Source organism: Anas platyrhynchos, chromosome 1, assembly GCF_047663525.1.
Source record: "Anas platyrhynchos isolate ZD024472 breed Pekin duck chromosome 1, IASCAAS_PekinDuck_T2T, whole genome shotgun sequence".
Lineage (NCBI taxonomy): Eukaryota > Metazoa > Chordata > Aves > Anseriformes > Anatidae > Anas > Anas platyrhynchos.
Genome location: NC_092587.1, coordinates 12,775,111 through 12,797,148, shown reverse-complemented (window position 1 = coordinate 12,797,148; position 22,038 = coordinate 12,775,111). Strand labels below are relative to the sequence as shown.

General features: G+C 42.8%; 1 protein-coding gene across 2 annotated transcripts in view; it reads left to right on the top strand.

Annotated features, from left to right (window-relative positions):
- The window catches only part of RSBN1L (round spermatid basic protein 1 like), a 53,748-nt gene that overhangs the window by 21,833 nt on the left and 9,877 nt on the right, over positions 1-22,038 (top strand). Inside the window, exons 3-7 of one of the 2 annotated variants that reach the window (XM_027459654.3) lie at positions 2,268-2,528; positions 2,847-2,911; positions 16,110-16,247; positions 16,427-16,569; positions 19,897-20,064. In XM_027459654.3, coding sequence (XP_027315455.1) covers positions 2,268-2,528; positions 2,847-2,911; positions 16,110-16,247; positions 16,427-16,569; positions 19,897-20,064 — 775 coding nt within the window. Of the gene's footprint in view, positions 1-2,267; positions 2,912-16,109; positions 16,248-16,426; positions 16,570-19,896; positions 20,065-22,038 lie in introns of both variants that reach the window. The other variant, XM_027459646.3, reaches the window with a different exon arrangement.

Sequence of the window (22,038 nt, the reverse complement as noted above, 5' to 3'; positions counted from 1 at the left end):
GTTGGAAATGATATAACTGCTGATGGTAACCCTGATAATGCACATTTCCATCCCTTCCCCGTCATGCATTAAGTCCTGGATCTGAGTTACTGGTGAAAGGTTTGGGCTCCGGATGAGAACAAGTGGAGTAGGTGGGCAGACAATACCTGCTTCCTCCAGCCCCACCTTGCATTCAGTGCTGGGACTCTGTTTTCTATTTACAAACTAGTGTAATGTTGGGAATTGTGTGACGTCTTTCTGTAGCCTTCAGTATAGCAATGAATTTTCATGTTTAGAGTAAAAATCTGAAAATAGTAAGGTAAAGCATTTTTAATAGTTCGTGATACCTGTTGGCTTTGGGATCCTTTCAGGTTCTGTCTTATTGCACAGGGGAGGAGTGGAAAAAAGGCTGCCAGATTTGGTAGTACGTGGTGTGGAATTGTCCTAAGCATTTTCTGATTTTGTTTTTCTCACCTGAAGCTGATGCTGTCGTGACACCACTGCAGTACCACCAAATGTGTGTGGTAGTTGATAATGTCAGGTAATGACGTTTTCCCCTGGTATGTTGGCATCATGATGACTTATTTTTTTGGGACTTTCTATAAGGATTTGGTAGCTGGCAGTATGTGTTTTGCTGCTCTTTATGGTCTTTCCATGCCCAGTGGACTGTGGCAGAAAGAAGACAGTCACAAAGTGGTGACTGTTGCATCTACCAGGTGAAGTAGTATTGCTGCAAAGGTCCGTGCTGGCTTTACATTACACTGAGCCTGCTGAAAAGACAGATTTTCTTGAGCACATTGTGCCTGTTGGCAGTTGAACTTGGTTAGCTAAAACTGACGTTGTGCTCACAGGGAGTGCTACGTTAAATCTGATTTAGAGGGGAGTCTTTGTAGCTCTTAACTGAGTGGATTAGGTTAGGAAATCGCAGCGCCCACTTCCTTGTTTAGGCTAAATAAGGAACGAGTGACCTCAGGGCACTTCTTCCCCCACAAGATGAGCAAATAGAAGCCAGGGAGAGAACTTGCTCACCTGCCTATGCTTGAGAAACCCCAGAGGTGTGTGGCTGCTGTTGTGAACCACAGGAGGCTTGGAGGCAAGCCTCTTGCTTGCTTGTTGTCCTTCCCAGTATTTATGTATATATGAGATCTAAACTAGATCTTAACTACCAAGCATGTGTGATTCTGTACACCAGCAGTTGTGATCTTTCATGTTTTTTTTCTTTTTTTTCTTGTAAAAGACTTTTTGTGAATTACCTGGTCTGAAGATTGCAAGCTGAAATCAGTCTGGCTTGAAAATGAGCATGGTATCTAACTCCTGTGATTTGAGATTACTTACCAGTTGTGTATTTAATTGCAATGCTCCACTAAATAAACTTTGGTGTCTAAACCTGCTGATCTTGACTTGCTGGTTGTGACTGTAATTTTGTGCTCTAATGCGGTAAGTAATTGGGTTTTATCAAATCGTGAAATGAGATCATATCAACTGCTAGACCTCAGGGCAGTGTCGTGACACTGACACATCAGTTACCCCACTTATTTACTTGCTATCCACTCTTCCACCCATCTCCTCCCGAGCACTAGAAGAAAAACACTTGAAAAGAAAGGAGGATGTTTATCTCAGGAATCACTTGAACACAGCATCCACAAATGAGCACTCTTAGCTTTAGCCCTTTACATCTTACATGAATATGCAAGCTACACTGAAAGTCAACTTTAAGCTAGTTACTGTGTGGTGAGTGTTTTTTTTTTTTTTTTTTTTTTTTTTTAAAGAAAACTCAGTGGTTAGTTTTTAGGTATTTCCACATGCATTTCAACAAAATCTGCTTTGTTTCTGGAAGAATGACTGCGTGAAGCCATGTGATGAGGTAGGTCCTGGCAGCAGCGTTTATCACCAGCTTGCTGATGGTTTACACTCACTGACTGTTTATAAACCCCTTGTGTGGCCGTGTTTGTTGACAGCTGTCAGATAACGCCTGAACTTTCCGGTTTAGTAGTTGCTGATGACCAGTTAGACAGTGTTGTTATGGACCGTGACTGATTATAAAAGCAGCCTCAGCAAACTTGTTTTCTGTGTTTATTTTTTTTCCTGTAGATTAATTGTTAGCTATAGTGTGATTATGGCAGGTGTCTACTCATTTTCAGTGAGATACCTGCTCACTGAGTCTTGTTGTTGGTCTCTGTATGTGCCTTTTGATGAGTGCTTTGGTATCCTTGATCTCTAAACAAGTCTTTTGTATGCCAAGGTGTTTAAGAGATCTTTTTTTTTTTTTTTTTTTTGACTTTTAACAGCTGGGAAGGAAAAACCAAAAACCAATGCGGAAGAGCTACAGATTAAAAAGGTGAAGAAGAAAAAGAAAAAGAAACATAAAGAGAATGAGAAGAGGAAGCGCCCAAAAATGTACAGCAAATCCATTCAGACCATCTGCTCAGGACTGGTTTCTGATGTTGAGGATCAGGAAGCCAAAGGCATCATAGATGATCATCTTAAGGATTTCAATGGGAAAAATATGGATCCCAAGAAGGACTGTGAGTCCATGATACCAGAGAACAGTGAGTTTCCATTTGTCTCGTTAAAGGAGCCACGGGTTCAAAATAAACTCAAAAGGTTGGACACATTGGAGTTCAAACAGCTGATTCATATTGAGCACCAGCCTAACGGAGGTGCATCAGTTATCCATGCCTACAGTAATGAACTCTCCCACTTATCTCCTGTGGAGATGGAGAGATTTGCAGAAGAGTTTGTGGGTCTGGTTTTTAGTGAAAATGAAAACTGTGCAGCTTACTATGTAATGGGTATTGTTCATGGGGCAGCTACTTATTTACCTGACTTTTTAGACTACTTTTCATTTAATTTTCCCAATTCGCCAGTGAAAATGGAGATTTTGGGAAAGAAAGATATAGAGACAACGACTATGTCAAATTTTCATGCTCAGGTAAGAGGTTATACATTTTACTTTCTAAAGTCATATTATGGTTTCAAACAACTGTGAATGGTTTTTTCTAGAATACAGTTACTATTAGCAGTGCTGTGTAGGTGAAGCAGAAGACTAGAAGCACCATGGTTTAACTAATAAATTGGTTCTGCCTTATTAAAGACAAGGAGCATATTACCTGAGAAGAATTTGCTTTTTATGGGGGAGGGAAAATGTTTGCATGCATGTGTACGTAGTTCTCTTTGGATTTGTTTCTGGAGCTAAAACTTAACTGTGTTTGAGGGCTAAAATGATATAGTTGTGGCTATCTGGGTGTCTAAATCATAGTTTATCTGTATGAGGATCTTCATGGAACTGAAGTACTTTAATGCATTAGAGCAATGGTATACATAAAAACCTGTGTAGGGCATAGTTAAGTAATGTAACTTGTAACCTGAGGCTTCTAAATTCGTTCTTAAAGGAGAACTTTACAGTGGTTAACATAAATACTAATTTAATCCTTCTCTATTTGCATTTGCCCTCGGTTAGTTGTATTCTCTTCAGAGCAGTTATGTGGCAATATGGCAGGCATCTTTCTGAATCTATTTCTTATTTTATTTTCTATGGAGAAATGATTGTATAATCCTGTAATGGTAACTACTGGTTAAATATCACCTCTGGTATTTATTAATGTGATGTAAAAGATATAAATATTTACAACAGTAATGTATTTCAGCTTCTGTAAGTGTAGAGGAAAAATTCTAACTTTCCTAGACTGCAGCCTTGGTGAGGAGGGTATTATGGAAAGCCTTTACAGATAATCTGATACCATTACAAAGAAACTCAATCCTGGTTTTCTGTCTATATCACTTTTAGATCACAATCACCTGTTTAACTTGAGTAGAAATAGATCCCTATTTGTGAGCATTTGGAATGGTTATAAACTATTTTAGCCTTCATTTTTTTAGACAATTATCAAGAGTTCAAGTTATACTGTCATCTTTTTTGATGAAAAGTATGCTTTTGTTTTCTTTATGTAAATATTTGCATAGACAACTACTGCATTTATTGAGAAATTTCATGGGTTACCTTGCCTTGCAAGCCTATGCAGAACTGAATTGTTGCTGCAAGAGAACACTTGTGGCCCTGGTTTAAAGCCTGGTTTGAAGAAATCTACTGCCATGGAATAAGAATGTTCTATAAAATAAGTCTACTAAAATTTTTCAGCCTGCAAGCTGAGTTGTTAATTAATGGTGAAACTCACAGACTGTTCTGGGGAGCTGTCCAGAGCAGTTCCATCTTAGGTCATTGCGCATCTGTCCGTGTGTGTGTGTGTTCTCTAACCTGGTGTCTTGGACAGCATTAATAGGGGCAGGACTGTGCTGTCATCTGTCTTAAAGACACGTTTAAGAAAAGCCCAAACTTGATTTTGTGAATTATACTGAAAGGATGGGTTAACTTGACATCGGTGTTCACAGTTAAATCAATCCTGTGGTCATTGGGTTTTGAGATTATCATTTCCTATTGTGTGAAGGAGGAGCAGAAAGAGAAAATATAACAGGTGAAAGAAGCTGAACTTTGTAATACAGCATTCAAATCAGCAACTTCGAATGTATGTTTACCAGAACAAAGCCTTCAGACAGTTTCCCTTTTCTTTCTTTCTGTTTTTCAGCAAGCTTTTGTAGCATTTGATCACTTGTATGAATTTGGCTGTCAGAAAATGCTTGGCTCCTTACACATTTTTGCTAACATAAGGGGCATAGTGCGTATTTATATAGCATACACCAGATGTTTTCACGTCGTCTTTTGCACAGCATCACTATTTCCTGGAACATTTCAGTCACTATCTTGATTTGCTAGCTCTTGCTTTTATTTTTCCTTATTTTTAATCTTATTCTGTCTGTGTGTGACCAGGTGGGCTGCTGCAGCTGAAAGGTTTGCTAAGCTTAGTGTTCTCCTTTTTGACTGGAGCTGGTATGAAAGATGTGGAGGAAGGAGTGTAAGAATCTCGTGCTCTTAGTGATGCTGTGTCAGGGAGATTGCCCTCCACGGTTATAGCAGGACCTCTTGAAATCTGAGGATTGAGAGTTTTACGTGTTTAACCTTCAGCTGCATTTTTTTCATTGTGTGAATTTGATTCATTGGTATCAATTACCTGTTTTTTGGTTTTCTGTCTTTAACTTTATAAAAATAAGTACTAAATGGTTATGTAATTAGTTACTTAATTATGTGGATTGATGATACTTTGTTTTTGCTGAGTTCTCTGGATCTTGAAGGGATTCTTACACGTTGTAGCAGTGTTTCCATGACACTTTAAATGTAGTTTTCTATTCTTGCACTGGAAAAGCTTCGTACTGGTGTGCTCCACCTTGTTCTGAGCTGCTTGTCCAGTGCCTGGCAGTTGGTGTATGCTCTCAGTTGAGAGGTGCTGACACTTCAGTTTTTCTGGTTTGCCTTGATCTATCTCCGCCTTCTTTAGCCTTAAACTCGGCTGTTGCTTTGCTAATTTCAGCTAAAACACTGAAATAAGGCTCACTTTAGATGAGGTTCTTGATCATTTTTGAGATCTACTTGCAGCATATGTAATCAGTCTAATAAACCTAATGTATCAAAAACATCTAAAAACGCCTATTTTGAAAAAGTCGATGGAAAGGAGTGAGCTAAGCCTGAAGCAGAAGGTATCAGAGTATTGTATCAGAGATGCGTGTTTTTTTTTCTACTTGACTATTTCAGTACTGTTCAGTAAGCTTCCACCTCCTGCTTTGTGGCAGATGAGTCTCAGTAGTTGTTTCTCAGGCAGATTGCACAGTGAGTTCTGATAATGGGACTGAAATCACTGGGGTCCTGCTAACTCTAGCTGAAATACTGGCCTCACAGGTACACGTTTGAAAACGAACTCCTCTCAGCTTTTCTTCTCTACTGCTTATAAATGTAACACATTCTCACTTGGTAGGAGATGAGAAATGGGGAAACGTGTGAGAGAAGCTGGAATAGGTACAGGAGAGGGAAACTTCATCTGGAATTGAGTGTCTCATCAGCATTAGCTTTTAAATTTGGGGAGAGGGGAACTAGGGTGTTACCAATCACAGGCCTTGGGCTCCTGAATAAATTACAATTTTTTTTAGGTTGATGTAACAGTTCTGTTGCTGTGAACAGTCTCTGAGAGAGTCAGGCTGTTTCTACAGCTAGGTAAAACACAATTACTATGGGTGTCCTTGTATCCTATAAGTCACTCTTTGAGGCCAGGCTGTAGGAACATCCCTGGCTTCATTCATCTTTGTAGGTTGTAGAGCTGCATCAGTTACTGCGTAGCTGTGAATCTTACTTGTCAAGTTCTTACAAGCATTTCAGAGAACAAATAATCAGCTTTTGCCACCTGCTTGCAGCTTACATCACTTCAGATAAGCTTTTTATGTGCTCTTGAGGCACATTTTGAAACTATTACTGTGTCTTCATGCTGGCTAAGTGTACATTTTCAGTGCCTTGCTAAAACCCCATAGCTCACGCTCCACAAGATGTGACAGTAACAATACTTAGCAGAGTGGGACAAGGCAGAAACACAGGGAAAATCAGAGACAGCTCACTGGTACGTGTGGACTAGAAGAAACTGAGCGATACAAAACAATTCCAGTGTTTCAGGCCAAGACTTGAGTATTTTAAACCTTATCTGATTAATGCTTGTCTGATGTGCTCGCTGGAGGTCTCTGGGTGATCTCATGTTTCCCAGGGGAATCTGTTGAACAGTCTTTTCTTGTTCTCTTATCTCAATCCTCCTGCTAGGGTTTTTATTCTGGTCAGCAGTGAACAAGGCAGACAGCATAAGCTTTTCTTCTAGTGTTCTCAGTGTCTGAAGCTTGCTCACCAGCTCCCTTATCTCCTGTCTAGGTCACGTCATGTTAGCTATTTTAGCCTACCACAATGTGTCCTACACTTAGCAGTCTTACTGCTCTCCCTTTACACTCTATTTTACAAAATGAAGGCTGAATGAATAGGGTACTGAAAATGGCCAGTGTCTGTCTGGCACATCATGTGTCTGTGTGGCGAGTTATCTTTGTCAAGGAGCTTGAGAGGACTGCTTCAGGTGATTGCTCTTGGTTGCCTACTCTTGCCTTTTTCAGGGCAGTTTACGATCTGTGGTAGCAGCAACTCCTGCTCAGTGTTTCACTCCTTTTCATAATTTTTTCAAATGTATAGATATATCTGATACAGTTCTGCTTTTATTCAGTGTCACACTGATCACACAATGGGTTCAGTTAGGAAACCCCAGTTGCTCAGGAATCTTTGAAGTGATCATGGACTGGCCAGAAGGCAAGGATTTTGGAATATCATCATCAGAGGAGGTGACCCATGCTGAAGAAGCCCCACTGCACAACAAGCTACCAGAAAATGAGAAGCAGTGTGCCCTGCTCACCGCTGTTGTGTTGTGGGGAAGCATCAGAGGTGGAAGGCTGCTGTATGGAGACCTACAGGACATGTCACAGACTGCTGAAGAAGGTCAATGGAGCCAATTTACAGAAGTGCGAGCCATCCAGCTGGCTTTGGGTACTGCTGAAGGGCACGAGTGGGCAGTGCTCCATCTCTCCACTGACACCTGGATGGTGACAAATGCCCTGTGGGGGTGGTTGCAACAATGGCAGCAGAAAAACTGGCAGTGCAGGGGAAAACCCATCTGGGCTGCTGCATTGTGGAAAGATACTGCTGCCTGGGTAGGGAACCTGGCTGTAAATGTACACCATGTAGATGCTTGTGTGCCCAAGAATTGGGCTGCCCTCAAAAAACAGCCAGCAGGTGGATCAGGCTGCTAAGATTGAAGTGGCTGAGGTGGATGTAGACTGGCAACGTGCAGGTGAGTTGTTTACAGCTCAGTGGGCCTGTGACACCTCGGGCCATCAAGGCAGAGATGGAACATACAGATGGGCTTGTGGTTGAGGGGTGGACCTGACCATGGATGCCATTTAACAGGTGATCCATGATTGTGAAATGTGCTGCGATGACGTGAGCTGAGCAGTTGAAGACTCTGGTGTGGAGGATGGTGGCTGGAATATCGATATGGGAGGCCTGGCAGGTGGGTTATATCACAGCCCCAAAACCCACCACGGCTAGCACCATATATTCAGGATGGTGGAAACAACCGCTGGCTGGAAACAAAATGTATCCACGCCCCATGCCACCACCCTGGGCCTTGAAAAACAAGTCTTGAAGCAATGTGGCGCCCCAGAAATAATTGAGTCAGACAGTGGGACTCGCGTCCAGAACAATCTCACAGCCACCTGGGCCAAGAAGCATGGCATTGGGTGGGTGTATCACATCCCCTGTCACACACCAGCCTCCAGGAAAATCGAATGATACAAGGGGTTGTTGAAGACTGCACTGAAGGTGATGGGTGCTGGGGCACTCAAACACGGGGATGCACACTAGTCAGCACTAGGGGATCTGCCAATTGAACTGGCTGTGCACAATCAAGCCTGTTACATCCTGTAGAAGGGGATCAAGTCCCTGCAGTGCACATAAAGGGCATGCTGGGGAAGGCAGTCTGGGCTACTCCTGCCCTGGGCTAAGGCAGACCCATCTGTGGGCTTGCTTTTGCTCAGGGACCTGGGTGCACTTGGTGGGTAATGTGGAAGAATGGGGAAGGCAGATGTGTGCCTCGGGGGGATTTGATGTTGGGCAGGAACAGCAAATAGTTTGATTTGTACGATGTTAATTGCTGTGCAGTTATGCATGTCATCGCTGCTATGGCTGTTATATGCCACATCAGTGGGATTACAGTAAGGATCACAGATTAACGAAGAATGGGTTTTGATGGAACCTGGCTTCAGCGTGTGACAATCCTGTACCAAACACCATCTTTCCTGCCCTGAAGGACTGTTATAACAGATGGAGCTCACATTGCATTGTGCATCACTTGTCTTGTTCATTCCTTTACTGTTACTGTTGCCATCGTTCCTTCCACTTCTACCCTATTAAACTGTCTTTATCTCATATCATGAGTTTTATCTCTTTCTGATTCTCTCCCCTGTCCACCTGCTCTGGGCAGGGGGTGAGTGAGGAGCTGTGTGGCACTGAGCTGCCTGCTGGGTGAAACCACAGTCGTGTTCAGAGGAGGGATCCTTCCTGAATACCACAGCACAGGGCCTCTCCTATTGGTACTTACTTGAGTACAGAAAAGGGAAATCTGTCCACTGTTAGCTGCTACTAGACCATGTTTCTGTCTTTGGAGAAAGCCTATCATGTTGTGCGAAGAAAGGTTTGTTTGGCTTGATTGTTCTTTGACATGTCCATATTTATTACATGCTCATCTTTTATCCTGTTTTCTGGCCATTTAGCCGATGTGCTAATGTTTTTCTCTTACACTGTGGAAGCTGAATCTGGGCTACGTGGTCTGTAGTTTTTGTCTTGCTTTCCTTTCCACCTGTTTCTTCAAGGTGTCGTGTTTATCCTCTTACAGATTTGGAGAATGCGTTTCAGGTTCTCACTGATTTATTACAGCTTTGCTTCTTTTTTAGTGAGCTGCCTTGGTACTCAAGGGTAAGTGAGGATCCTCATCACAAAGCCTTCTTGATTTGGGGGAAGTAGCCCATGTTTTACACTCCCCAGTGTGCGGTTACAAATCATCAGAGTCCATCTAGCACCTGCTGCTGAAGGAGAACGTCCTTGCTTTCTGCTTCCACTTGTGTGCTCTTGTGCCAAGCTGGGGTGCTTCTCGGACCTCACAGTGAGCCAATTTGTCTTGTTAAGGCAGCAGAAAAAGTAGCCAACTCCTGAGTGATTGGGTTTATTGCTAAGTCAGCAAATTATATTGGTATACAGAGCCAGAGGTAGCTCAGGGGCAAGTGCAGGACTACGCTGTCAGCCTGTTCCATGACAGCAGGCACTTTGCTGCTTCAGGGAAGTAACTTGAGTTCTCCTTGCCCACCCCTTTCTGAAGTCCTTTATTCCATGTTGCCTATGCTAACTGTGGTTAGACACTGGATATTCAGATAGTGCAGAGAACAGCGTAAGTGTTTTAAAGGAAAGAAGGCAAGGGGCATTATTCTGATGGTTCATGATTGTGTAGTCTCTTCAGATCAGTGGCTCTCCTTTTTTCCTGACCGTTCTGAACATCTTGAACTCTTATTTTTCTTTTCCCTGTTCCAGGTCTCCTTCAAGCAATTCTAGTATTATCTTCCCTTTGCTGTCCTCCATGTTTAGCTCTTGCAAGTTTATTTTTGGGGAGATGTTTTTGCTGTTCACTCTTCCTGATTTCTGGAATCCTATTTGCTTGAAAATACTCTCTTCTAATATTTGAGGGGACTTGCTGCAAACGCTTCTCTCTAACAGAAGTCTGAACTAATAGGCTACTATTTAATGTTCTTATCCTTAAAGGCTTCAGTTTTCACATTGTGTTATTTTCATGTATTCTGCGGTCGCAGGAATCCTTTATGTTGGAGAATGTCTCAGTTGTTTCAGGAGCTTTCAGTAAAATTTTGCTTTCAGTCTGGTTAAAACTCTTTGTCTGGTTAGCTAATGAAGTTGTAGAGGTTGATAGTACCTGTTTGCTGCTACATGAGTTTCCAAAGTACATCTTTTTTTTCTTCTTTTGGACGATGAAAATACTGACTTTTAGCTTGTTAAAGCATATATGTTGCACCATAGAGATTGCTTGAAAAAAAACAAAGACTTTTGATGGATGATGGCAGCCTGTATTCAAAGCAAAAATGTTTTCCCTTATTTAGTAGCGTCGAACAGCATCAGTTCATATGGAATGACTTCATCTGCACACATGCTCGTTTGTTCCACACTTAAAGTTACCTTTGAGGATTGCTTTTTGATGGCTTTGTCACTGATATAGGTTGGCTAGTCACGTGTTGCTCTTTCTGATTGGGATATTCTGTACTGACAGGGGAAAAAAAAACCCACAATTTAAACAAAGCCCTAGAGCTTTGTACTGGCTGCTTGGAGATAATCTGAGACTGAGCCTTGCCACAGGTCTTTCTAAGTTACAAGAGTGTAGTTGCTACTTTGCTTTGCAAGGTTGTTTTCCATTAAGGTTTCTCATTGCTATTAATTCATTTTTAGGATTCTTTATCAACTGCTTCACTGTTCGTGTGTCACTGGAGGACATAATAATAGGTCATCTTGCTTTTAAATAGTTGGCTTATCCATCCTGTGTTATTTGAGGATTTCAGCTGCAATGTGAAGTATGTGAAGCGATAGTAAGTGGTAGAAGGGCTCTGGTAGAACTATTATTGCAATAAAAAGCCTTGAGATGCATCTCCTAAAAATTCTGTTTAGGAAATGGTATGTTTGAAATTAAAGCTTTGGCGATAATGAATCGCCTTAGAAAAATCATAAAACTGTCAAGGTGTCTTAATCTGATCCCCAAAACTGACTAAAAAACCCTTAAGGAATACATAGGCTTTAACAGCAAGCAGATTTGCAAGTATGCTTAAGCTGAGTAATTCTGAGTATTTTCCATGAATGATGGAACTGAAACAGATGTAAGCTTTCAAGGATTTGAAAAGAGGTAGCAAGCAAAACAGAAAGCCTTTTGGGCACCTTTTTCCAAATGTACCAAGTAAGAAGAAACACTGCATTGACTTCTGGGCATCGCTGGCTATTGCTGCTAAGTTAGCAGGATGAGCGCAATAACAGCGAGCACGAAGCTGGATTGTTCCTTGCTCTAAGGTGCAAATTTGTAAGTGCGTTGCTTGTGCACTTGTGTTGAAATGAAAACCCGCTGTTCTTATGTCTCAGCTTATTTCTATGGTTATTTAATGTTTTTGCTGTTCGGTGGAGCTTTTTTTGTGCGTTTAAGATTATTTTGGGTTCAGTGGTTGGTTTTACTTTTTGGTGCTCTTTCTTATGTTGCACTGTTGTGTGATGACTTCTTTCCAGACTTCCTGCTTTTAAAACTGAAAAACTGAAAGCACTTTTAACCATTAAAATCATAAAAACTCAGATTTTGGATGGAAAAATGTATTCAGTATAAGGATTCAGTTGTGACTTTGCCTAGTTCACATTTTAAAGTCTTAAAACGTTTGGTTTCTCTGGACTTCTGTTTCCAGTTTGTGTACCTTACACACAGAAAATGGGAAACCTTTAAGATAGTGTCTAAAGTGCTTCTGATTTCTTGAATAATAATGCTCAAATATATTATTGGTGGCATTTTTGTAGAATTTCAGTACTATTCTTCAATTTCAGTATTATTCTTCAGGCTCTTTGAGACACCAAGGTATTTATGCTAAAATACTTGCTTTTAATAATTCCTTACTTAAAACTGAACAGATGAAGTTACACTAAAAAAAAAAGAAACCAGTTGCTATACTAGTCACAGAAGCAGCTAATTTTCAAGTTTTACTAATTCTGAATTGTGTGGTGGTTTTACTGTCATAACTTCCTATTTTCTTAATGTGAGAGATTGACACGGGATCCTTTTTTGTACTTCTAAGTGAAATACTTCAAATTTGTGCTACATGAGAAGAAAGAACTTCAGGCTGTCGTACTGATCAAGAAGATCAGGCTGTCGTACTGATTCAGTTACATCTATCTACCTGTTTTTACTGCGCTTTGTTACGCTGCTTTTTAGTTGGTTTTCCTGAGTGTGTGATTCTACTTCTGTTGACCATATGATAGAAAAGCTATGTGTCAGTGATTACTATTTTTATTCTGGATTTAGATCAATCCAACTGTTTGCTCAAACTTGTAACATACACGTCAGTGTTCACCCTGTTCTAGTGACATTAGTATAATCAGGTTCTGTGGTCAGTGCACAACTTAATGTATGGAACTTCATGTATTACTCTGCTTCTAGCATATCAACATGATTTTGGGCAGTTCAGAATTACATAGGGTAATCTTCCTCTTCCTGTGAACAAATTAGCAAAAAGATGGTGCTGAGTGAGAAATCATTGCTATCTTCTGTGCTATTTTATATCTTAGGCTGCTATGCTTAGATGTAGATTATCCTTACTTTCTTCTTCAGAGGTTTCGTTTTACTTTTGTTATTGCTTAAACACGAGTAGAAGTCTTTTTCACCTTTTCACACTATTACTTAATAGCAGTCTAACCGTGGAGCAAAATATTTTTTTGTTAGCGAGTTCTCCTTTCCACTAGTGACCTCACCTTTTTTTGTGTTCTTCTAATGCTTTACCTTAATCACGTGTGCCATTTCAGCCCATGCCCTGCATCTAGAGTTGGGATGCTGTAATGCTGCCATGGACTGGATGATCTTTAAATGGTCCCTTCCAGCTGAGCTATTCTATTTGTGCCCAGCCCATGGGAGAGATGAGAGAGCAATTTCTCAAGGGCAGCTGGAAGTCGTCTTGTGCTTGCTGGCAGCTCTGAAGCAGAGACCAACCACGTCTGCTGCTGCAGGAAAACGCAGTGGAAGCGGGTGAGCAGTTGGAGATGGCTGCTGCAGAAGATGATGCTCACTGCCACCAGCTGCCTCCTCTGCCAGGCTGCCTCTTGTTCTTTCCAGCCAGGCATTCATTTTCATGGTCTCTCTCTTATATTCCTTTCCTAAGGAAAAAAAAATATATTTTTTTAAAAAGTTAAGGGATGTAGATGTACCTGGCAGCTTCATGTCTTGACCAGGAGTGGTGGAATGCTAAGCATGCTCAGCTACTTATGCTAGGAGGAGAACAATCAATTTACATCTTTGGTTTGTCAGTAAACTGACAAATCTGTGGCTAGCTGCACCTTTAGAAGGTGTTTTTCTGGCTACTGTGGAATTGATGTGCAGTAAGCCACTAAGGAAAGGGCTGTCCCTTTCTTATCCCATTGCCTCAGTCCTGTGAGCTCCTGCCACTTGGTGCAGGGGAAGGCGCCCCTGCAGGCTGAGCTGGTGGGAATTCAGTAGAACTGGGTGTTTGCTGAGGACTTGCCACCAAATCAGCAGGTGTCAGTGCAAAAGAGCTGCAGGAATGTATGACTATGGATTTGGGGGGTAGGGGAATGCTGCTTTCTAGCAGTACTGCTTTTTTTCAGTGTGCCTCTGGCTTGCCATTAATCAGCTCAGGTATCCTGTGAAGGCCTTGTGGTGGTTTTATTGGGGTGGGCAGCCGAGCTCCACCACAGCCGCTTTCTCACTCCTCCTCCTCAAAGAGGAACAGGGAGAAAATACAATGCAGAGGGCTCAAGGGTTGAGATAAGGACAGGGAGATCGCACAGTAATTATCGTGACGGGCAAAACAGACTCAGCATAGGGAGATAATAACAGGCAATAAATCCTACTAACAAGCTAGAGAAGTGAGAAACAAAGAAAAGAAACCAAAAGCACCTATCCCCCATCCATCCTCTTCCACCTCCTCCCCCTGAGCAGCACAGGGGGACGGGGAAATGGGGGTTGTGGTCTGTAGTGCTGCTTCTCGGTCACTCTCGTCCCCTGTGCTGTGGGGTCCCTCCCACAGGATGCAGTCCTTGGTGAACTGATCCAGCGTGGGCTTCCCACAGGCAGCAGCTCCTCAAGAACTGCTCCAGATACGGCTCTGTACCATGGGGTTCGTCCCCCAGGAGCAAACTGCTCCAGCACGGGTCCCCCTACATGTGGCAGCTCCCCCCAGACCCCTGCTCCTGCGTGGGCTCCTCTCCAGGGGCTGCAGCTCTGGCCCAGGGCCTGCTCCTGTGGGGGCTCTCCATGGGCCGCAGCCTCCTCCAGGCCACATCCACCTGCTCCACCGGGGGCTCCTCCACCCACGGGGGGGCTGCAGCGTGGAGATCTGCTCCATGTGGGACCCATGGGCTGCAGGGGGACAGCCTGCTCCACCAGGGGCCTCTCCACAGGCTGTAGGGTAACTGCTGCTGCCTGCCTGGAGCACCTCCTGCTGCACTCACCTTGGTGCCTGCAAGGCTGTTTCTCACTCCTTTCACTCTCCCAGCTTCTCTGTGGTGCAGTATTTTTTTTTTTTTTCCCCGTGTTAAATGTGCTCTCACAGAGGCTCAAAACATCACTTTTTGGCTCAGCTCTGGTCAGCAGTGGGGCCCTTACCAAACACGGGGCAGCTTCTAGATCCTTCTCACAGAAGCCACCCCTATGCCACCCCCTGCTACCAAAACCTTGCCACATAAACCCACTACAGGCCTCCTTTTAGTTACTCCTCCATGACCTGGGCATGTGTGACGGAGGGATCTGAAGGAGAGGGTTTGGTTCTCAGTTTCTGGAAGGCAGCTTGATACATCCTTCTAGCTTCTAAGAAGGGCACGATGTTGATCCATATTGTATGGTTTTGTCTTTTCTGGAACTGCTGTGAATTACCCTCCTCATTGTCATAGTTAACAGAGCCCTGGAAACATGAGTAGTCTTTTGGCTGAGGACCAGAGTTCGGTTGTACTTCATTACCTGTTTTCCCTGTATCTTTTTCTTCTTGCTTTGTGTGCAGAATGTCTAGAGATGCAGTGCAAGGGAAATGCCATGTTGGTTTGTGCCGTAATCCATCTGCTCTCCCCTCTGCTCTGATCATATTTTGTTTGATAATACTGCTGTGTTCAGCCTGTTAAATGGGGAATCAGATGCTTAAGAGAGAGTGGTCCTGATCACTTAAGACAGATCAGTTTAAGTTCTGTTCATTTTAAATACAGTACTTTTCCTATCAAAGGTTGAAATAAGATTTTTGTTAAACAGGTGTTGAATGTTACAGCCCTTCAAGTGGGAGGAGAGCAGAAGACAGGAAAATGAAGGATTAGTTGTCCTTCTTTCTCTTCCTGTACCAACTCTACTTGGGCATTGTCTTCACCATGATAATCGGTTGCAGTTAATGGGCTCCCACAGTGGCCGTACTGGAGAGGGTGATGAGCAGAATCGTTTAATTAGTTGCAACTCAGGGTGCTGAGTAAGTCTTAGAGGAAAAAGTGAAAATTCAGACATGAGTTAAATGTGCAGATCAGGTAGATAGATAATGCAGGTAAGAATGCTGATTTATCACTGAGTAGAACATACTTGAACAGTCTTTCACAGTTGCTACTTCTGGAATATTATTTTCTTGAAAGACAATATTTACTCCGTCTTACTTTCAGACTTTAAAATATAGAAGATAGTTGTCATGCATCTTTAATGAGAACTTCTGTCTTTGGTGATGACTTCATAGTAACTGAGTTCAATAATCTTGAGTACAATGAGGACTGTGTAGGGCTTGATATCAATCAGAAAATGTAAGCACAGAGATTAAAGGTCTTTATTGAATGCAGACCGGGTGGTAGTGACCTTGATGTAACTTTTACTGTCATATTCTACTTGTAGGTAAAAAGAACATACTCTCATGGTACGTATAGAGCTGGCCCAATGAGACAGATCAGCCTGGTTGGAGCAGTTGATGAGGAAGTGGGGGATTACTTTCCTGAATTCCTTGATATGTTGGAAGAATCACCCTTCTTAAAAGTAAGGACAGAAGGGAATAGGGTGGGAGAAGGGGGACAACGCTCTCTAGTACTCTTGTAATAAAGTGAGATACTCACTTAGATAACTGAGTTGCTTAATAAATGTTTGCATTGTGACAGAGGCTGCTTAAAAAAGAAAAGGTAACTCACTTAAAAACTGTGCCTTGTATTTCCCATTAGTGTACACTGCCATGGGGAACGCTTTCTAGCTTAAAGTTAGAGAGTCGTAAAGACAGTGATGATGGTCCCATTATGTGGGTACGTCCGGGAGAACAGATGATCCCTGTGGCTGACATGCCAAAGTCACCTTTCAAAAGGAAGAGGTACGTTGAAATATTTTTGCTTGATGAGTGTTTGGTTAGTTTGCAAATTCACTTTATCCCAAACCTTTTGCTGGTTAATATTTTATCTTATCCTAAACTTCTGTAAGTCTTCTTAAAATACATACTTTGAAGTTGCTTTGCTTTCTGAGAGTTGTTTTTGTTATTGGTGGTGATGTTGTTTTTTTGCTTTTTAATTGTTTGCTGTCTGGCCAAGTAAGGTGCTCGTTCTCTCTGGAACTTAAGAACTTAAGGTTACAGAGTAATCTAAATGTTCCTCACTTTGTCCATGCAACAAACTTCTGATGTAGCGAGGTGAAAAGTTCAGAGAAATATAAGTAGGCAAACTGCTGATGTATGCTAGGAGATGGGTATTAACACCCCTGCTCTTAAAGATGATCAGAATCTTTAAGGATCTCAAGGGACAAGAGCTTCTCTCTCATCAGGAAGGTGACACGTGCAAATGCCATCTTCACGCTTCGCTGTGTTACTGGGTATAAGTACTAGCTTAAGAGTGAGGATGCCTCTGCAGAACTTGAAAGCTACGTGATGTCTTCGGAGCTCTCTTGCTTAAAATTCGAGTATAAAAGTGAAGGGGACAAGAACTGGAAGCAAGGTCAAATGCCTTAGAAGGAGTATACAGACAGCGACCATGGAGGGGATGAAGTTTCAAGCTGAAGTCCATCTGGGGTTGAATTTGGCAAGATGTGAAGGGCAATGAGGACTTCAACAGGTATATGGGCAGCAAAAGAAGTTGTAGGGAAAACTTAGGCTGTCTGCTGAATGGGGTAAAAGTCTGAGAGACAAAGGACATAGAAAAGACCAAGGTACTGGGAGCTTTCTTTGCCCTGCTCTTTACTGGTCAGATTGGCCTTCAGGGCTCCCAGGTCCTAGAGACAGTGGGAAGGTCTGGAGCAAGGACTGCCTGCCTTCAAGGGAGGAGAGCTGGGTTAAGGAACATCTAAACAGATTAAGACGTAAGCCCTGGGGCTTGACAGGATGCACCCAGAGGTGCTGTGGGAGCTGGCCAGTGTTGTTGCAAGGCGACTCTCAGTTACCTTTGAAAGGTCATGGCAGTTGGCAAAGGCTCCCGAGCACTGGGAGAAAGCAAATATCACTGATCCTTTAGAGGGGTGAGAAGCAGAAGCAGGACCTGGGGAAAGTGTGGGCTGGTCAACATCAACTTGACCCTTGGAAGGATGCCATTTTGAAACATAAGGGACAAAAAAGGTATTGGGAGTAGCTAGCCTTGGTTTACAGAAAGGAAATCATGCCTTATAAATCATGTGTTACCAACCTGATGGTCTTCCTCACGAGGGGAGCGGAGGGGCAGGCGCTGAGCTCTGCTCTCTGGGGACAGCGACAAGACCCGAGGGAACGGCATGGAGCTGGGACAGGGCAGGGTCAGGCTGGGGGTTAGGGAAAGGTTCTGCACCCAGAGGGTGGTTGGGCACTGGGACAGGCTCCCCAGGGCAGTGGGCACAGCACCGAGCTCCTGGAATTCAAGGAGCATTTGGACAACGCTCTCAGACACAGGGTCTGATTTGGGGTGCTCCTGTATGGAGCCAGGAGTTGGACTTGAAGATCTCTGTGGCTCCCTGCCACGTCAGGGTGTCCTATGATTCTGTGACTCAGTTCTATTACACAACGAAATGACTGTCTCAGTGGATGAGGGGGGTGCTGGGGTGGTGTTAATCCTGACTTTAGAAAGGCTTTCTACACTGGGCACCTATTTTCCATAAATTTCTCAAATTCAAATTAATGAGGAACAAACCAGATGGATAGACAATGAAGTGAACTGAGAACTGGCTTAATTGCTGTGCTCAAAGGATTGTGATCAGCAGCGCAGGGTCCAGCTGGCAGGCAGCACTCCAGGTGTTGAAGAGCATTGGCCAAAGGTTTCAACACCTTCATTAATTAATGACGGGACAGAAAACACCCTCAGCAAGTTTGTGGACAACAAAAGCTGGAAGGAGCGGTTGATGCACAAGAGGGTTGTGCTGCCAAGCCAGAGGGCCCTTGACAGGGTGGAGAACATCAGGCCAGCAGAAGTCCCACGAGGTTAACTCGGGGAAGTGCAGAGTCCTGCAGCTGTGAGGAATAACCCTGTGCACCACAGGCTGGAGCCCAATTGGAAAGCAGCCTGACAGGAAAAAGAGTTGAGGGTCCTTGTGAATGCCAAGTTGGCCGCGAGCTGTCAGCGTGCCTTTGAAGCAGAGCAACAGCCTTTTGGACGGAGTTAGAAAGAGCACTGCCAGCAGGGATGGAGGCAATTCTTGCCCTCTGCTGAGCCACGTCTGGGATGTCATGCCCAATCTGGGGTTCACTAGTTGAAGACACAGCCGTACTGGAGCAGGTCTGGTGACATGCTGGGAGAACTGGGGTGCAGCCCTGGGAAAGGGAAGCTCAGTTGGGATCTCATCAATGTGTATGAGCACCTGATGGAGGGCTGTTTAAAAAAAATAAGTCAGACTATTCTCATCAGTGCCCTGTGGCATGACAAGAGGCAACGGACATCAGCTGAAATAAAAGATTTTCTATTTAAAATAAGAAACAAAAGCAAGCATACACAAAGCTACCTTTACAGTGTGGGCACTTGAACCCTGGAGCAGGCTGCCCGGAGCCTGTGTGGTTTCTGACCTTGGAGATGCTCAGAACGTGGCTGGACGCAGTTGTGAGCAACCCACTGTGGCTGAGCAGGGGAAGGCAGACCGCACGCTCTCCAGATGTCCCTTCTAACCTTGGCTGTCCTGTGGTTTTAAGCAGAACATTTCTTGGGAAATGCATTGCAGCACGCAGTGTGGGCTGGAGCTGGACAGGAAACGCTCTTGTGGCTCTGCTTCCCCCTGCATTGTGTCATCCACGTTCGTTAAGCCCTGGAGAGATGATCTATTTCTGCTTCTCATTCCCAGCTCTACAACATGAAACTAAAAACACGTACATGTTTTCCAGCTGTCTGGTGAAAACTGAACAATCAAACTACTTGAGGGACAGCTGAGGTGTCTATTGCTGTTACTCGTACTGTCAGCTGAGCTGAAACCAGTGCTCCTACAGCATGGCTCAGGCAAAGATGAAGCTCCAGGACCCTTTGTTAGGGCATGTAACTGAGTGAGGCAGTCATTAGGGTCTTTCAGTGCACTTAGAGCTTGACTATTTTTTTAATATTGCATCAGCATTCAGATTTTTTTTTTTGCTTAGCTTATTGCATATTTTATTTGTCTTGAGTGTTGCTGTCTCTTTCATTTGACTGTACGTTCCTGCAGCCTTGGGTAGAAATTAAGTAATTATGGGAAATTTCTGTGTCACTACTATTGTTTTTTTCTTACACAGAACTACCAATGAAATAAAAAACTTGCAGTACCTACCTCGAACCAGTGAACCCCGTGAAATGCTATTTGAAGACCGGACGCGAGCCCATGCAGATCACATAGGACAAGGTTTTGAACGCCAGACCACCGCTGCTGTGGGAGTGTTGAAGGCTGTGCACTGTGGAGAGTGGTATGTGGTGTTTGACTTCCTCAGCTAGGCCTCTGAGACACATTTACCTGAATTTCTCTTTATTATCAGTAGTCAAAGCACTGAATAAGCTGACCTAGTGTTACAGATGCTTAAATAAGACTTAGATAAGACTTAGTAGATACTGGACTTTTTTCCCCTTTATCTGTGTGCACTGGGTGTGCTTGTCTGCCCTCTGCCAGATGGGCTGCAGCTTTGCTGTGTGGTTGAAGCTAGAAAGGTGCCTTGCAATGACAGCTTAATAGCTATAACGGAGTTGCTGTAACTAAGTTGCCTCTGGATGTAAAAACATTTTGCACTCTGTATTGCTGTAAACAGCACATCTAGATTGACTGGGATTTCTGCATTGGAGGTGCAGACAAACCTTTTGGCAGTTTTTTTGGGTTGTCTGTTGTCTTTGTGAATCTTTATGCTTCTGCTTCAAGGTTGTGGCTGCTACAGCCCTGATTTATGTATGGTAGGTCACATAAGAAGGATCCTTCTGGAGGCTGTGTGATATTCCTTGGTGTCTCTCTGAAATTCCCATATGTGACTCAGGAAACGAATCTATCTCGTTAGAAGTTGTTTACGTTGTGGTCAAAAAAAAACCAACAACCCCAAACCCTAGTCACATGGCTTCCCTGCCTCAGAACTGAGTTGTTTTTCAGGAACTTCTGACTTTTTTTTTTTTTTTAAGGAGAATAACCTTAGCTTTGGAAATTACTTTTACATATTTAAACATGAAGAACACCTTTTGCTCTTCTTACCTTCCTGTCTAGAATTTAAAGGACTTGAATTCCCTCTGGATGAGATGGTGCAAATTTGTATTACAGTGATTGGGTTCATTGCAATAGAAAATACAATAATTGCCATCGGGGAAGAACTGGATTGCTCTGAAGACTGTAGTCTTATTTTGGGCTCTGAGATCTTGCTGTTTGCTTCCTCATCAGGCTGATGATAGCTGGAGCCTTAAACTTCCTGCTTGCTCTGATTGTGAGAAGCTGGAGTGAATTAAGACTGAGGAGTGGTAGTAGAGCTATAGTTGGGATACTGTGTAAATCAGATGGGGGGAAGAGAAGGAGATGCTTGAAGCTTTAGCAAGAAAAAATTTAACTTGAGTGCCCATGGAAATTAGTAAGAATTCAACAGTAAATAAATGTCTGCAGGATCTTCCCATCCTCACCCTATCCCTCCATAACAAGATTCTCCTCCCCTCAAAATCAATACATAATTACATGTTCATTTACGTTCTAAAAATGTTTCCCTGCCTTTTATGCTTTTCAGATTTAAAGTCATCTTCTCTCATAGGTTGGAACTTGTGGAAAAGAGAATCTATCCAACCTACACTTAAACCGGAAAAATTACTGGAATTAGAAGAAAAAATCACTATGTATAGATTAAGTGATCTGAAGATAGTTAAAACTAGGCAAAATTATCCAACAAACTTGAAAGTACTTCAGTTTGGGGAGGGGAAGTAGCAATCAGCATTTCCCTTCAGTATAAGGACTGAAAAGGCATTTTTTTAATGCAGGAAAAATGTGGAACTGACATACATATGGGAGGAAAATGCTGAATGCAGCATAAAATGAAAATATTTCAATCTTGATTTGACCTCCGTGGTAACTTCTTCCCCTGTCCTGCTATTTGTATGATTTTGAAAAGGCACTTCCCTGTACTTAAAGGGAACTAAGCAAGGCTTAGGATAATGTAACACCATTACTTAATATCTGAAGTTATTTTCAGGTGTTCTATCATCTTTACCATAATTCTTAAGCTGTGAGATATGTACTAAAGGAAACAACATGCATGGAAATCTTAAACTGATCTTAAGGACAATTTTTAATCCATTTGAGTAGTTCAACAAATTTAAACTTTTGTTGAATGTATTCTAGGGGTGATTAGGAAAATGAAAGGGAAAAAAGCACCTGTTTTAATGATGAGATGCCATATATAAAAATCATATTTTCTATGAGGAGA